This window comes from Eptatretus burgeri, chromosome 1, assembly GCF_056783735.1.
Source record: "Eptatretus burgeri isolate ZD-2024b chromosome 1, Ebu_testis_v1, whole genome shotgun sequence".
In the NCBI taxonomy this organism is placed as follows: Eukaryota; Metazoa; Chordata; class Myxini; order Myxiniformes; family Myxinidae; genus Eptatretus; species Eptatretus burgeri.
This window is the reverse complement of record NC_140961.1, coordinates 10,751,784-10,769,057: the sequence shown is the minus strand read 5'-3', so window position 1 is coordinate 10,769,057 and position 17,274 is coordinate 10,751,784. Positions and strand designations below refer to the sequence as shown.

Genomic DNA, 17,274 nt, shown 5'->3' with positions numbered 1-17,274 from the left:
GCCATCTTGTCTGTATCTGATCACGTGCAGCGAATCACGACCTCTGATTGGTCGAAATTCAAATGAAAATTCGTTAATTTTTGTTGTTCTGCTTCCTTTCAGTTATTTATGACGTCATAAAGCTAAAACCGTTAACCCCCATTTTTCCTGACCGCCGGACCCGAGCAGACGCGCTGTGAGTGTCTCCGTGTGTCCCTGAGGGAAAAATACCCACAATGCCTTTGTTTCGGTCGAGACCCGATCGTGAGGAGAGGAGGAGGAACCGAAGGACCAATGGGACCTTGATGTCCCGGTTTGGGGGGTTTTTCAGGTCCATGTTCTCCTGTACATCGTCCTCCGGTTCTCGGGACAATGTTTCCTCTGAGGTCGAATGGAGTCCTCAGGTTCAGGAGGAACACGACGGACGAAGCCCGCAGTCCTGCGATGGTGGGAAGACCACTGAAGGTGTTCCGTGGAGTTCAAGGTTCCCAGGTGAAGGTAAGTTTTGAACTCGAACTTGTACACCTGTTGTTACCTGCGTCCACTCGACCTTGTGTTTTCATCCCTGTTCGTGTGTGATCTCGATCTCTCAAATCGTTGTGGACGAGTTATGAGGAAACGTGGTGGATGGTTGTGTGTGTGACGAGGAAGGATTGGTTCGGTTCGGGTTTCGGTTGGGATCCAGATCCACCCTGTCGGTGGATACATCAGGTGAACTGTTCAGCCAGGTGGAGGTGTGTTCTCTCCCGAGTTCCGTTCTCCTTCTGGATGTTGAGTCGTCGATCGAGTCGAAAAAAATTTTTTCGAAAAAATAAGTTTTTTCGATTCAAAAATTTTGATTCTATTATAATAATTTTCCCCTTATGTGTTGGTCGTGGTGTCGGTCTGTCCGTGTGTGTGTTTGTCGGGTTTTGACCCCCTTGCAGTTGTTCGATTTTGATGAAATTTGGGTGGTGGGACCAGTTTATGACCTCGTTGTGGCACGTCGGTTCTGGTTGCTGACGCCCCTTTGGTTGCCTAGCAACGGGACTTTGAAATATCTGAAAAATCATAACAAATTTATTTTTTCGAAAATCAAGAATCGGGCCACGACCGACTGTGGGCAGAACATTCAGTCATATTGTCAAACATTCCCAGCCGGATCCTATGAAAACTGTCGGAGAAGATCGACTTTGAATGAACCCTGGTCGAAAACAATAAAAAAACGAAGTTCGTGATAACTCAGAGACGATGAGTCAGATATACATGAAACTGGAATGGAAGGTGTTTTCAACATGATTTTCATTTGTGAAAAGTCAGATATACAAGTCAGATCTGCAAAAAATCTCCATAGAAATGATGACTCCAGGTGGTTTGCCTTTGTCTTCCCCATGATGTCAGAATATTAATTAATAACTTGTTTCGGATGTCGGTGAAAACGTTACAACAGATGCTGTGGGCTCTTTAGTAACCACAAACTAATACTAGCAGATAGGACACCCAGCTTAACATCCATCCGAGGGACGACACACATTGAAGCCTCGCCCTGTCTGCGATACACCAAGATGACTGTTTATATCTGGGTCAAGATTCAAACCCAGGTGAGATGTCCAACAGGTGAGTGTACGTACTTCTCACCCATCCTGCCAGCCCCATCAGAGGCTTCATTTCTGACAAAGGAAACCATTTGTTTTGATATTTTTATAAACACCGTCTGGTAAAGCAAACATTGGTTCCAGAAATTGATGTTGAAATTACTAACTTATTGATGGTGAACTAACAGTGGTTACATCTTGAATTGTTACTCGATAACTTTAAGGATATTTGATGATCCCTGTTTGTACATTGCAGGTTCCTCTGTGCCGAACGCTGTCACAAAGATGGTCCCAAATCAAGAACAAGTTTGTGAGGAGGGGACATCATGTAAAAGCTGTTCCAAACTGGTGAGGGAAAACAACTCTTCCTTGAGGCCTTGTTCATACATGGTGGTTGGAGGAGGGTGGAGGTGGAGGAGGTTAATTTAATGTAATGTCTGTTTTATCAATTCTGTTCTTCATAATTGGAGATGACCTGTGGAAGATGGAGATGTCCGTTTTGTGTTGTGTCGTGTTGTGTAAACCGGCAATGTGGAGTCTTCAACACCAGGAAGAACACGTGATAAAAACCTCCTCTGTGTCAGTTTGAAGAGAACACACAACTCTTTACTGGACTCCACTACTCTCTCGTGGTGATGTTGAACACTGAGGTTCAAGGGAACCATCCGTGCTCTGTTTGACCTCCTGAGAACATATTGACCCAAAGCTGCCTTGGGCTCAGAAATACAGGCTTGACCTTGATCTCTGCACCTTTTGTTTCTGTTTGAATCTTGTTACATTTGTGACGTGTTGACCTCCTGCAGGAAGAATACATTTTACAAAATGTCAAACTCCAAGGGGAAATCGATTCACTGAAGTCCTCAATGGAAGCATGGAGAAGGTGTGCACGAGAAGGTAATTTGTTTTGAGAATTATTTATTTTGTTTCTTTGATTTCTGTCACAGAAAGTTTCATCATCAACTTGTCTTGTAATTACTTTATCTCTTTAGAACTGAGGGCTGAGCTGCAACACGATGCAGAGTTGCGAAAGCTTCCTTTTCAGGTACGAGTTTCACTCACATCAAAGAAGATAAAAACACTCTCAGCAAACAAGAGTGTGCTCGTTTTTTATGGATGTATATTTTAGCTCTTTATATGAGCCTCGACAAAGTTACTCAAAAAGGAATCTCTTTAACACCATTCTGCTGATTTTGTTTGTGATTACGATTGATATTCGATGCAAGATGGACCTGGTGACCTGTTTTTATGTTAATTTTACATGAGAACACCTGTACCTGCCTTTTGATCTCAGACAGTTCATGTTTTTTAGTTCTCTACTTTCAAGAACCTTCTCCAGCCTGGCTCCCCTGATGAGGTTTCCTTCTTTCTTTCTTTCTTTCATCCCATTCACCTGGTTTCCCCCTTTTCTCATGATTACCTCATCTCTGTTTCCACCTTGTGATGTGCTAATTCACCTTTTCTCTGATCCTTCTCTTGCTTTCTGTTCTCCTCACTCTCCATCAGTGTAGATTACAATGTACTAACTTACAGCCATTTCTGAGTTCTCTTTATTTGAATGTTTGTTTCATTAAATGAAACCATTACTATGAACAAAACTATGACTACTACTACTACTACTACTACTACTACTACTACTACTACTACTACTACTACTACTACTACTACTACTACTACTACTACTACTACTACTACTACTACTACTACTACTACTACGACGACGTTGTTGCGGTCTGTTGGATCTATGCGGTCTAAAATGGACGAAAAAGAATGTCATCCCTCCCCCCCCCCCCCCCCCCGCTCCCTCTTGATTTAATGTTCTTCAAAGCAAGAGGGTATTCCTGACATTGAGGTTAAAATTTAATCAACAGATGAAATTAAATTTTGATTAAGATCAAATTTCATTATTAGGTTAAATTGAATGATGAAAAATCCTTTTTGATGCCAGACGAAGTCGTTTCGGATTTATCCCAAAGTGTTTTCGGTTTATTTTCATGTTTTCAGGTTGTCCGTCCGTCAGTGATAAGTTTTTATTTCCACAATAACTTCTGAACAGCTGAAGGGATCAAAGTCAAACTTGGTACAAGTATTATAATGATGTAATAATGTGGGTGGAGGCATTTCGGTGGAAGAGTATCGTTCTAGTTTGTTGATTATTATCTCACCTGGAACGTAGTCCTGGGAGCTTGTGGGATGGCACGTCGTCCATCCGTCCGTCTCGAAGTAAACACTTGCAATGTCTTCTCTGTAACTGCAAACACAATTTCGGTGAAACTTCACCACAAACTTCATCACCCGAGGTGTAACAAAGTTTGTCCTCAACATTTTAAAAAAGGGGGCTGATGGGGGTGGGGGGGGTTACCCCCCAAAATAGTTATTTGCTTTTTTATTAGAAACTACACACAATTCCAAAGAAACTTGACCGGAACTTTCATCACCCATGATGAACGAAAGCTTGTTGATGACATCAAAAAAAAATCTGAGTCTGAGGGTGTTCACGGAGGGGAGGGAGGGGGGGCGTGAACGCCCAGGGGTATCTCCCCAATTTCGTTTTTTGCCTTATCTGGAATTTACGTTCCATATAAGGTGTTATAATCATGCTCCGTTTGTCCGACCTCCTTTTTTGACTTCTCCAGCCAATCCGCAAGTCCGATCCGGCTTCAATTTGGCAGCAACGTTCCTCTCGTAACTGGCAATGGGAATCGCAAAGCTTATTCTGGTCACATGTCACATTCTGGTCACAAAATGTCCGACTTCGTAAATTTCTTCAAAAATCTTCTTCTCCAGATGCACCAATCAGAATGTTACCAGATTTGGGTTGAAACATTCGGCCAAGGTGGGGATGTTGCATTGCAGAAGTCATGCTGATCACGTGACCGGAAGTGTGTTAAAAATGGCTGGCTTAGTCAACTTTGTGAAAATCGCGTGAAATCCTTCAAAATCTTCTCCAGATGCACCATTCAGAATGCTACCAGATTTTGGTTGCAACATCAGGCCAGGGACCAGATTAGTAACAGGTCCAGTGGTCCTATTTTTCATTCACAATCCGTGAGATGAAGGAATCTGGGTCACGTGATAGTCATGTGATGGACATTCAAACATAGACTATATTTTGAGTTAATTAATTATCTCACCTCCTTGATGGAAAATCAGGGCTGTGTTATTTTTCCTTATCGGTGTCATTAACCATCATGCCGAGTTTCAAAATGATCTGTTGAGCCACCTCAGAGTATCTGGTGGAGGGAGGGGGGGATGAATGAAGAATTGTTTATGGACCCTTCACCTGACTGCCTGAAGGACATCATGATTGCCTTAACAGCTCATCTTCACTCCGTTGTCGATGAGCTAAATACACAAATATCAAATAAGAGTTTTTTCATTCAAGGATAGAAATACACCAATTTCAGGAATTGAGAGGTGTATGAACGAAGGTCGCTGTGATACCCATTTAACGAGGACATAATGCTTATAATTGGTCCAATCTTGATCACTGCCTCAACTTATTTTGTTTCCCACCGACTTCATCCTCTTTTACAGACAAATTCCCCTTCATCTCACATGAAATATCTAGAAAATGAAGTGAACAGCCTTCAGGTGGTCGTAGAAATGCGAACTGCTCAAATGCGTAATGCTGAGAAGATGGTGCAGGACCTGCAGAAAGAGGTAAATGATGTGATCATCATCCTTTTTCCTTTATGGAGGAGAATCATGTAATTTGGGAGGACATGTGATTGAGGTTTAATGTGTGTATTATTGAGGTTTCACTCAATATATTTTTATAATTTGTAATAAACTGCGTGCTGTTTGCAGCTGGAAAACAAACATCTTATTGAAGTAAAAATGCAGGTGTTGCAGCAGAACTATGAGGATGCTCGGGCTCGCTTGGTCAGGAGCGAGACGAAGGTACAAATAACTTTCCTGTCAATTTCTTTCACGAATATTTCTGAACAACAATCATATTTTCAATCATCGCATTGATATTTATGTTCCTGATAAAGCGTCATACTTGAGTTGAAGAATGCTATCACAACCAATATTGTTTAAAGGTTGCATTTTATGTTTTGTCAACCATTTAAAATTACTTTTCTGGGAAACTAAAATGTTATGAAAGTTTTATTTTGCCATGGGACTGGTACACAATGGACATCTCTTTTAAGAAGGGAAACAGGAATCTCTCACATCTACCAGCAACTTCAAGCAAATGGAACACCCTGCTTAATGCCCCTCCAAAGGATGACACACTCTTTGGTGCAAAGCCTCAGGATGAAAGTTTATTGGTCGTGTTTGTTTTTTCTTGTTTGCAGCCATTCTCATAAGTATTTCACGGAGGAACAGGGCATGCACAAGTCATGCACCTGTTCCAAGGTTCACCACCATCGCAGGACAAAACATTCATCAGTGTAAGTATTCATTAATTTTTTATTTTTCTATAATGCTTGGCATACGACTTAACTTATCATCTCCCTGCCCCACATTAAAGTGCAGGGGTGGGGGTGAGGAGCGGGTGTGCAGGGAGGTGGGAAGATTGACTCTGAGTCACTCCAAATGATACCTGTGCCCTTATTCTTACCTTTTCAAAATTAATCTTGTCTCTTTGGATAACTTTGTTCGTGATTCCCAATCTCTTTAAAGCACCCTGAACTCCACCACCTTTCGATGGGAACATGCAAATGGAAATAAAGATTCGATGTGAAACAAATTAACATTTTATTGGAAGACGAGCAAATACAACCCGTCGCTTCACTGATGGGTTTATTATGAGGGGTGTGAGAGAGCGAAGAGGTGTGGGGGAGAGTGAACTAGTTTGACGTCCATCCGAGAGACGCACACACATTTATGAATCACCCTGCCTGTGAAACGTTGGGATGACAGTTTATCGCCAAGTCGGAATTTGAACCCAGGCCAAACAGCTTCAAGAGAGTGTGTGTACCTCTCGGACCATCCTGCCGTGGTGTGGAGATTCATTGCTTTGTTACCACTAAAAACATTTTTCAATTCTCTCTTACTCGCAGTTCACTTGTCCTATTGCTTGACTCACTCGAATTCTCTGATTTGTTGTGCCTTCTGAACCCTGGGGATGTTCCGACAGAGAACCGAGCCACGGTATCGCCATGGAGAGAATGAAGCTTGTGGAGCATTCTCCAAGTGGCTCAAGCACTCAAGCAAGCACTCCAACAAAAGGGATGGTTGAAAAGGTACATCTGGATTGGCAAGCGACAGCAAAGTGATCGATGATGGAACAAACCCACAAAAACCCCAAACATCACTTCTGTTGTTACATTTTGAGATTTCACTCCAAATTTAGACAGTTATTTAGTCCACGTGATCCAATCCTCAAACCTAAAATCATATCATTTCATTCATCATGAAAATCACGTTTCGATTATCCACTCCAATTAGTCCGTGAGAGTAGATCATGGATAATATCATTTTATGCATAACATCGATCCAAGATCCAAACTTTCAAACCACGGCATTTACAAAAGTGGTGAAGACAGCGATTCGAAGGTGTGATGATCAGATATTTGATGATATGAATGAGGAAACTGAAAAACAATTGAGCGCTTTATCGTTGAGAAACCAGCAGTTATAAAGTGCCAGTTCTCAATCTGTCTCCAATTAATTAAATAACACACCAGTACACAAACACCACATTATACTTCTGGTAACGGTCTACAATCTCTGATTGCTCTTTCCAGTCTATAATGGCATCACAAAGGAGATATTTGTGTGTTTTTTATATCTTCAATTGTTTGTCTTCCATCATTATACATTTGCCTTTGATTTAGCTGTTGTTGGTGTGATCAGGTTGCGTGGTTCAGGCAAAAGTCCACAGAGGAGAAATTGTTCTATCATTTGTAGTTCCTTTCCAAGGTCATACATTGTGCTACCAACGCTGTCATTCAAGCGTCATTTCTGCATCAGCACCCTGCAGCAGGCAACAACACTTCTCAAGTGGTTAAGGTTCTGTCAAGTAGGTTATGAATGTTCACCACCAAGGGGAGTTTCTCATCTCCTTCGATGTTTACTCGGTGATATATTGCGTGTAAGTCGGCTTTCCACTTCGCAACTCTGTTCTCGCGTATAAGTGTAGCAACTCGTGTGTAAGTCGGCTTGGTGTTGGGGTCAAGGGGTGAGGTGGAGTGCAAGAAGCTGTGAGATGGTTTCCGTCGATGATGTCCAGGTGGATGCTGGAACATTGGATGACGATTACGTGTGACGTACTTATTCATTTATTTATTTTATGTTCAACTCTCCTCATGAGTGCTCTTCCTCTATCTTGAAGTGCTTTTCCAGCAGGTAGAAACACAACCCCTTGAGGAAGGAGTGAATAGTGAACATCAACAAGTCAGATTCACTCGTTATTTGGATTGGTCTACCTTCAAAAAGGAGCGCACAGGTGGAGGTGATTATTCCAGTGATGTATTTTCACCACTCCCTGGAGAGCATTTGTCATCAGACACCATCTGGTGAAATTGACATCCTTACTTCATTTAATTCATGGACCAGTGTTTGTTTATCTGCAGTGCAACTGCAGTGGGTACATCTTGAATTATTTATTATTCAGTTACATTTAGGATGTTTCATTAACCCTGTTGATATGTTGCAGGTTCCTGTGTGGCGCAGCCTCTGATTTCAACACTAAATGGACAAAATACAGGAATAGTTTCTGATGAAGACCCATCATATGACACTTGTTCCAAACTGAAAAGGGAAAACAACTCTTCCTCGAGGAATTATTGGTATGTGGATGTGGTAAGAGGGGAGAGGTGGAACAAGTTAATTGTCTGTCATGTCAAGTTGTTGACTTTTTTTTCAATTCTGTTGTTTATCGTTGGAGATGAGCTATGGAAAATGGAGATGTCCATTTTGTATTTGTATCGTGCAACTGGGAATGTGTAGTTATTCATCACCAGTAACCAGATGTGAGGAGAACTGCTCATCACCCACAGCTCTCCACTCCACTCCACTCACTCCGAAGGCGATGTTGAGTGCTGAGGTCTGAGGAAACTTGGTGGAAACTTTTGTCGTGCCAAAAATGTTCATAGATAGTCAATGGTTCCAGTGCTCCAAAGAGAAATGCCAAATTGTTTATAGAGTTCCACAACCTTGATTCTGTGATTCGACGTTATCCTGGTTTTTCACAGAATGGCCGAGGACATCAACAGGGAGACAAAGACATGTTGCATGAACCTGCGAGACTGGAGAGCAGAGGTGCTTTGGGACACAACATGAACACACGAATTGATGTGATTTTGGTGAAGATCTGGATCTGAGGATTTTTTTTAACTTTTAAAAATTGATTCTTCATCAATGAGAGATTGGGACAAAAACGATACATTGTGCAATGTTTCATAACATTGTGGATGGTTGTTGGAGTTTTTCTTGTGTAATCAATGACACGACCAATTACAGAAGATAAACTTTCCCATCTGGAAGATTGGATCTGGAATTTTATTGGACATTTATGCCATTTACTTAATGTATTTTAATTGAATATATTTTAACCTTTTGTGATAAACTGTATGCTGCTTGTAGATGGAGAGAAATCAAGACGCTGGTTTTTCAGTCGAAGTATGAGAATGCGTTAACTTGCTTGGACAAGAGGTGAGAGTCAGAGGTGAAAAACAAATTAAGCTTAAACATCTTCCACATTTATTTGAAGCAACAATCGTAATATTTTGAATTGTTTATTATCGGTCGCTTGGCTCTGACTCGAACACACCAATTCCAACTCATAGCTTTGCCGATTGGAGGGAAACCAGCCAATCAGTGGTCTGGAACTAAAGCCGGAAACCATCCTGATTTTATCATCCTGGATAAAACATCCTGGATATCAACAGGGCAGGTCAGGTCAGGTGTGGGAGCATGCGCCAGAGCAGCGCGTCGCTGCGTCCACTTTCTGCCGGTACTCCAGGGGCCTCCGTCTGGCCATCCCCCAGGCAGATGCCTGACCAATCCCCATCTCCTTGATATGCCGATCAACCTGCTGCAACCACGAGGCACGTGGTCGGCCCATTGGCCTCCTCCACTCATGAGACTCCCTCGCTAAGAGAATCTGGTGAGCAGAATCAGTGTCAGCAAAACGAGCCACATGTCCATACAGCCGCAGCTGATGCTCACAGACGATGCAGGAAACAAATCTCATTTGAGTCTCTCTCAGTAACCGCTCGTTGGACACAAAGTCCGGCCAGCAATAGCCAAGGATTCTCCGAAGATACCTGGTACCAATGGAATTAAGTCTCAGTCCGTCCGTCCGTCTCAGATATTCTTGGCAGTGATATTCATGTCCCTGCTGGCTGTAAGTCAGAGGTCAATAGACCAAATAGGTCAAACTCATGGATTCACTGGATAATGGGGTGTGGCGCTGCCGGTACCCTCACGGGAGGACAAAATTCCGATCCTGGACCATTGTATTTAATCTGCACTTTAATTCGTTTTATTTTTAAGAAGTGGACATTAATTGAGGGATGATATTGCAGCCTTTTAATCAGAACCAAACCTGTGTGAATGTGGTATTAGACACCAGACAAGTTCACATGGGCCCATGAATACACAAATATATTGTTGAGCAAACACCCAAGTCGGGTGAAACATTCCTTACCAGAACTCCAGGTTTTTCCTTGTATATGTGAGCATCAGCATCATGCACCGTGCTTGGATTGATATGCGTGACGGAGGTAATAGATGGATGCGTCTCCCAACCCACTTCATTTGTCCTCCCACTATTCTGGTGTGATCTTCGGTCAATGTTCTTTTCCACAAATCCGTCCACTGTTCTTTCTGGGGATCCAAACAGCGTTTGAAGATGGTTTCTGTTTCGTATAAACCAAAGGGTATCATGTCATTTGTGGTTCGAAATAAATGAAAAACCAAAGTTGTCTGGGTCATTTTGGAACACCCTGTGTGTCCATGACTGTTGAATGTCTGAGGGAACAACGTTAGATATTTGAGGACTTTCCGTTTGTTCGCTTGGTCTGTTTCGGGTTTTGCAGGGGTAAGGCGAGATTATTGTTGATTTCTGTCCTTTTTAAATACACAACTTCAAAACAAATGTCCTCACCTGGTCACTTTTAGTTGTTTAGTTGTGTCCATGGTTCCTCATGGTCGTGTGCCGGTGAGAGGAACAATCGGCAAAGGTGGGTCACGCTTTTCAAATTGCAAAGTACCACACGCCAGATGTCGCTCGGCATGAACCAATCAGATTGGGAGGTTGTCACAAAGCACGACTCTTGATTGGCTTTGGCTTCCCACTGCAAAGGTAACATGGTACGTTGGACAGAGACCCTTTCTTGGAACATCAAACTCGGTTGGCGGTCGTGTCCGTTGTTTAGCGGCTCACGAGACTCAGTCATCAATTGTCCGGTCGTGTGGCCTCAACCCTGTCAACCAGAATGGGACTTGAACTTCGGTTCAGGACCAAGGCCGATGACAACCACAACAATATTAAATGACATAGACTTTGGGATGTAATGTGGGGACTTTTATTGTCATGAAAATTAGAATGGCACTCGGTGGAGTGCATCCCTCTGTCAGGTAAAATAGTTTACATTTTGTATTCCACCGATTTTGAATCCTTCATCTGGATCCGGTCCTCCAAAATGTAATAGTCTTCTTCTTTCACCGATCCCACTCATCCCCCAAAGTTCGTCCAAGTCCGTCCGGAAATTTTTGAGATATCATGCGATATATCGGTTTAGATCGATCAGTCAACGATGAAAAATCACTGAGAATTCAAAAATTGTCGGATTCGGATCTTCACCGAAAATGTAATCGCTTCATTCAAATTCGTCCACAACCTTCTGGGACATCCTGTTCACAGGCAAACAAACAGCCAAACAGACAGATCGGGATGAACACATCACCTCGCCTACCTTTGGTGGCAGAGGTAACAATTATATTTGGAAACCTTCCTGACGGTTTATCAGCGAATCAAATGGTTGGTAAGTGATGAAAGCATGGAAAATGTGGGCAGAACATTGCAGAAACTTGCTCCTGATATCCTTCGCTGATTGGAAGGCCAACTTCGGGTCCAAGTATCATTGCGGTTCAAACGCCATCTTGGTATCAAGGTGTACTGGTGAGTCAGCATGAACTCATTTCCACAATTGGCGATTAAAGCCAAATGGATCAATCGGGAAAGTGTTTTGATTGTGAAGTTTTGTCAAACTTGATTTCAATGGGTGTGGTGTGAAATGAGGTTGTGAAATGAAAATGTATCAAGTTATTATTTTTCATTTACATTCTTTGATTGAAACAGTAACAGACTTGCACTCATTCGACATTGTTAATCCTGCAGGAAACCGTCTTCTTCGAGAGATTGTTCTCAGTCCCTTTCAAGAGACAAAATGGAACAAAGACTGTTCAGGAGATTCTCCAGCATACACCTTTCCACCAAAGGTCATGAATGAAGACAAAGCTTGAGTTCATGTTTTACTTTTCCCTGAAAGCTCGTTACAATAATTTCCTTTCTGCTTGGTTGATGGACATTCAATATTCTGCATTTGTTTTTAATAAAACTTTTGATGTCAGGCCAACCCCTGTCAAAAAATAAAAATAATAAAATCTCTTTTCATAAATGTCAATGTCTGTATGTGTCCGTCTGTCCGTCTCCTCCATCACTCCAAAATCATGAAACTGAGCAGCCACAAACTTCGCATGCATACTGAAGGCGCTCCAAGGTGGTGTATGAATGAAAACTGGGTGTTTGGGTTCGTTTAAACACTCCTTGTGAAGATAATTTAGGGGGTGCTGATCAGGAAAAACCAAAATGAGTCTTACCAAGATGGCGGCATGCCATCTTGTTCAGCCCTCTGTCAGCTCACCAGAGCTCAGTCTGAAGCCACTATTTTTGTTTGGCCTCCTCAACAATTCCTTGACTTAAAACAGGCCACAACGGTTTCTCAATGATAAAGTTTATTTTTTTATTTATTTATGTTTTTATTTATTTGTTTCCACTTTCCCAACTTCTCTCATTGATTGCCTGATCATCACACCTACGAATCACTGGAGACATTGCAATGCTTGTGGACGCCAGCATTCATGGCATTATTTAATTTCTACACATTCCATAACCTCGAGAATCTCTTCATCTCAGCCGAATTTCAAAATTTAAACTTCTTTGTTGACGTTCGGAGTAGTTCAGACTGATAAAAAGTGTTAACATGTCCAATTTGGACATCACTTGACATTCCGGTCATCAACGGTTGCATGGTGTTTATATAACCGATCGGCAATCCCTTGTCAAGCCATTCCTTATCAACCACACTCATGGAGTCCTTCCTTGAGTGCTTAAGCCATTTGGTGAGTGCTCTTCAAGATTCGCACTGTCACTGAATATATCGATCGACTTAAACAAAATTCAACATCATGCGATATATCGTGCGGTGAGTGGTGTGGTGGTTCGCTCAATGAAAATGTGCAATCTTATTTTACACCACGATTCCCCTTTTTTGTGATCTTCTTTCATTGCACGAGAAGTCACTTTGGCAAAGACATTTACATGTCGAAAATTTCATGTTTTGTTTTTAAAAGTTTCTTCAACCGTTTTGTTGGAATGCTTGCTTGAGTGGAGTGCTCTGAACATCTTCGAAGTTAGGAAGGTAAAATATATGAGACGAGTACAATGAGTAAAAAATGTTTTCTGTTGTTGCAATAACAAAGCAATGAATTGGCACATCAGGGCAGGATAGCCGAGACGTATGCAGGCTTGCTCTCACTCTGGCAAGCTGTTTAGCCTGGGTTTGAATCCTGACCCAGCTATAAACCGTCATCCAGGAGTTTCACAGGCATGGTGATTCATCAACGTGTGTGCCTCTTTCAGATGGACATTCAATTGGATGTCACATCTGCCAGAATACGTCCTCTCCCATCCCCCTCCTCTCTCATTTCTCTCTCTCTCGCCCCCCTGCTGCCCAATAATACGTTGTGTGCATTGTCACGGTGGCTCCTTGCTTCGAGTCGTGAGTACCTGTCCTCTGCCGTGCTGGTTTGTGTTTCCACATTCCCTATTTCGTCCCCCTGTGTTTGTGTTTGTGCTTGTGAACTTCTCCCCATCTTTCCCTTTTGTGTGTGTGCGTGTATGTGTGTGTGTTTGTGAGGCGGGGGGGGGGTGGGTGAAAGACCGAGCCAGAGAGAGATCCCACGGCCTAAAATCGTAAGCCGATGACCTGGTATGGCCGCCGGGGGAGGTTTTTTTCTCTCTCACTGCGACCATGTCCTTTACCTTTTTCGACTTTTAATCGATTGATATCTTGGTGTTTGTGAAACGCGTTACTCTCTCGGTCAAGTTTACTGACTTGTTTTCCTGAGTTAGCATGGAGGGTGAATGTTTCCACATTGAGACGTTTGAGTCATTAACTCGTAAACACGATGTAAAGTGCGTCCCTCCCAGCTTGGTGTAACTGAACGATGTATTTTCCACCATTGGTAACATCGTTGGATCACATAACATTTTTGCTGCTTCTCGCGTGAATACGAAGTTCGAAGTTCGTCATGTTTATGTCGGAGGAACACATGGTGGCAACGGTAGTTGCGCATGACCTGTTCATCGAACCGAACACTTACCTTTCTGTGTTCACTTTGTCGGCCCCAATAATTTAAATGTATATTAGTAATATTCCACCATTCATGAAGGACCAGGACTTGTGTAACCAGTTAATCTAGTTCTGTAATGTTGTGTCGAGGATCTCAAGGCACTGATGGGATTGATCTTGACGTTATAAATCCCCCCTCCCCCACCCCCAACAAAGGAGGAAGGGAAAGTGGTTGAATCCTTCTTGTAAATTATTATTTTTGTATACCTTGTCGATGCTCGTATGAGAGCTAACACACAATGCACAGCAAGGGGGGCATGAGACAAGAGGGGCGGGAGTGCGAAGGACAAAACAGTGGGGAACAGAGACACAAGGGGATCTGTGGAAGGGAGAGGGATGGGGTGAGGAACATGGGGTATACAAGATGGACATCACAGGGACTTTCAGGAAGGATAGCAGGAATTTGAAGGAGGTGGGTTTGTGGTGGATTAACGGGGGTAGAAAAGATTGAGGATTTGGATTGGGGACGATAAACGGTGCTGGGGAACAGCTGTTTTGAAGGCCTGGAGGGAAGAATGGGATTGAACAGAGTGAGGGAGTTTATTCCAAAGGTGTGGAAAAAGAGGAATGAAAGAGTGAAGGTGAGCACTGATTCGTGATTTTGGTAGTTTTAGCAGAAGGGGGTTGTTGGCAGACCTTGAGCGCCCTGATGAAATATTTTTGGGACAGATCGCAGACAGAGCATGGGGGGGGGGGCGAGACCAGAGAGGAAACGGTAGAAGACAGAAAGACCAACAACCTGCCTGCAGTGAGAGATTGAGAGGCCTTAAGACAGCCTCATCGCGGGCGATGCCAATTATCCGAAATGCCTTGGTTTCTGCAGCGTGAAGCCGAGAAAGGTGGAAGTCAGGAGCACCAGCGGAGAGCAGGACTGCATCAGGCTGGTGACAAAAGCTTTGTATGTGGTCAGGAGCTCAGGTGGGCCGAGGAAGGACTTTGCACAACGAAGGATTCCGTTTGGAGGCCAGCTTGGAAATGTGGCTTTCTCAGGAAAGATCGTGGCAGATAGTGAGACTCAGAACCTTGAAAGAAATGACTTCTTCTGGAGGATTATTGATAAAATGGATGGGGGTGTTTTCCAAATGGTCCTTTCGGAAAGACATAGTGTGAGTGTGACATTTGTCCGGATTGAAAGACATGTTCCACGTGTTGTCCAGTTTGTGATTTTACCCAGATCTGCAGTGAGCTGAGAAGCTGCTGCTTGCCGGTCTGAGGGATGACAGATTGTACGGCAGAGGGTGGAGTCACCAGCAAAGGCATAAATCGGATTTTCCAGAGAGTCGGAGAGATCAATGATGAAAACCATAGAAGGAACAGAGACCAGAACGCTGCCTTGAGGAACTCCAGCCTGGACAGGGAGAGGGGATGAAAGAACTCCATTTAGGGCGACACGTTTACTGTGACAGGAGAGGAAGTCTGCGAGCCATGAGTGGAGATGGTCTTGGGTACCATCGGAAGAGAGTTTGCTGAGCAGGGCACGATGCCACACCATGTCAAAAGCACGTGATATGTCTTGGGATATGACTGATTTCATGTCCAGCATTGAGGACCTCCATCCATTGTTTGGAGAGCAGAAGCAGCATATTCAGGGTTGAGTGACCTGGTCTGAAACCAAATTTATGATCGGAAATCAAGCCATTGGAGAAGAGGAAGGATTTAATGTCTGAAGCGATGATGATTCCATAACCTTGCTGATGATTGGGAGAAGGCCGATTGGTCTGTCGTTGCATGGATCTGTTTTTGCACCGTTTTATGCAGGGCAGTAATGTTTGCTGATTTCCAAGCAGATGGCAGATGGCCTTGAGGAAATGAGAGGGTGAATAGAACAGAGAGAGGGTGAGCAAGAGCAGAGGAGCAGGTTTTAAGGACACGTGGGCTGATGCCGGCTGGACCGGTTGCAGAATCTGAGTCGAGGTTTGACAGCAAGCTCTCCACCTTGTCAGGAGAAAACGACACAGAGTCCAGGGACAGTTGGGTGCGACTGGGTCAGGTGGGTACAGAATGAGATGGGTTTGGACACAAGATTTCGATGCAAACACTGAGTTTTCCTATTTCGCCTTTTCAAGTGTGGTATCAGCAGTGCGGCCATTTGAGGTCAGGGAGGGGAACAGACACCAGAAACAGATTTGATAAGACGTCAACAGGAGTTGGAGGAGGAAGAGAGGTTTGAGAGATCAGACTTGAGCTGAGAAAGATGTTGTTTTCTGGCTCTCCTGAGAGTACAACTACACTTCTTCTGAGCTTTCTGGAAGGATCTGAAATTACCGTCAGTTGGGTTTGCTTTCCATGAGGCAAAGGTAAGTTGTTTCAGGACAACAGCCTCACCACAAGCTTCAGTGAACCAAGGGTGGGAGGAAGGGTAGAACAGCTGAAGACGAGAGGGGATAAATCTGTGAATGAGGCAGAGCAAGTTTCTTTGAAAGAATTCCCAGAATGAGTTGATGTTGGAGAAAGTGGTGATGGGAGACCAGTCTATAAGTTTGATGGTTGCTTGGAGATGCTACCAGTCGGCTTGAGTGACATGCCACACTTGACGGCGGTGAGGTGGTTCTCTGATAATTGCCAGAGAGATGTCCACTTTCACAAGCACGTGGTCAGAAAAACTGATTGGAGCGAAGGAAGAACAGCAGATATTTTCAGGGAAATTTGTCAAAATCAGATCCAGAAGAGATGGAGTATCATTGGTTGAGATCCGGGTCGGGAAGTTGACCGATTGAGTCAGTCCTAATGAGTCGCAGAAAGCTTTTGATGAAGTTCCATGACAGGTGAGAGAAGTACCCTCACCTCGCCAATTGGTTAGGTCTGTCATACTGGAGGAGGGAGTAACCAGGGAGAGATACTTAGGAGTCAGAGACGTCTTGAGGGAGGAAAGTTTCTGTTGGGCAAATTATGTCTGGTTTGTTGGTGGCAACCTGTATGGAAAGATCTGAAAGGTTTCGGAGAATGCCCTGGATATTTCAGGTTTACAGTGTTAATGAAGAGGGAGGAGAGGAGGCTTTTGGTGCAGGGGAGGGTGGGACAAGGGAGGAGGTGGAGAGGGTGGGAGAGTTGTTGAGAGAGTGGGGGGGATTGCAGAACAGCTGGGGGTGGGGGCCGGATGAGGAGGAGAAAAGGCTCTGTGGTGCTGG

The 17,274-nt window shown here is 43.6% G+C and overlaps 1 protein-coding gene across 11 annotated transcripts in view; it reads left to right on the top strand.

Annotated features, from left to right (window-relative positions):
* The window catches only part of LOC147033851 (uncharacterized), a 39,987-nt gene extending 27,867 nt beyond the window's left edge, over nucleotides 1-12,120 (top strand). Inside the window, exons 1-14 of one of the 11 annotated variants that reach the window (XM_085871915.1) lie at nucleotides 13-471; nucleotides 1,810-1,901; nucleotides 2,357-2,447; nucleotides 2,543-2,595; nucleotides 2,863-2,907; nucleotides 5,088-5,213; nucleotides 5,361-5,453; nucleotides 5,855-5,950; nucleotides 6,640-6,745; nucleotides 7,413-7,956; nucleotides 8,161-8,293; nucleotides 8,699-8,765; nucleotides 9,090-9,158; nucleotides 11,851-12,120. In XM_085871915.1, coding sequence (XP_085728041.1) covers nucleotides 216-471; nucleotides 1,810-1,901; nucleotides 2,357-2,447; nucleotides 2,543-2,595; nucleotides 2,863-2,907; nucleotides 5,088-5,213; nucleotides 5,361-5,453; nucleotides 5,855-5,866 — 768 coding nt within the window. In that variant the 5' untranslated portion in view covers nucleotides 13-215 and the 3' untranslated portion in view covers nucleotides 5,867-5,950; nucleotides 6,640-6,745; nucleotides 7,413-7,956; ... (2 more) ...; nucleotides 9,090-9,158; nucleotides 11,851-12,120. Of the gene's footprint in view, nucleotides 1-12; nucleotides 478-1,809; nucleotides 1,902-2,356; nucleotides 2,448-2,542; nucleotides 2,596-2,862; nucleotides 2,908-5,087; nucleotides 5,214-5,360; nucleotides 5,454-5,854; nucleotides 5,951-6,639; nucleotides 6,746-7,412; nucleotides 7,957-8,160; nucleotides 8,294-8,453; nucleotides 8,551-8,698; nucleotides 8,766-9,089; nucleotides 9,172-11,850 lie in introns of those variants that run through there. The other 10 variants (XM_085871900.1, XM_085871893.1, XM_085871927.1 and 7 more) reach the window with 10 other exon arrangements.
* Nucleotides 12,121-17,274: the final 5,154 nt, after the last annotated feature.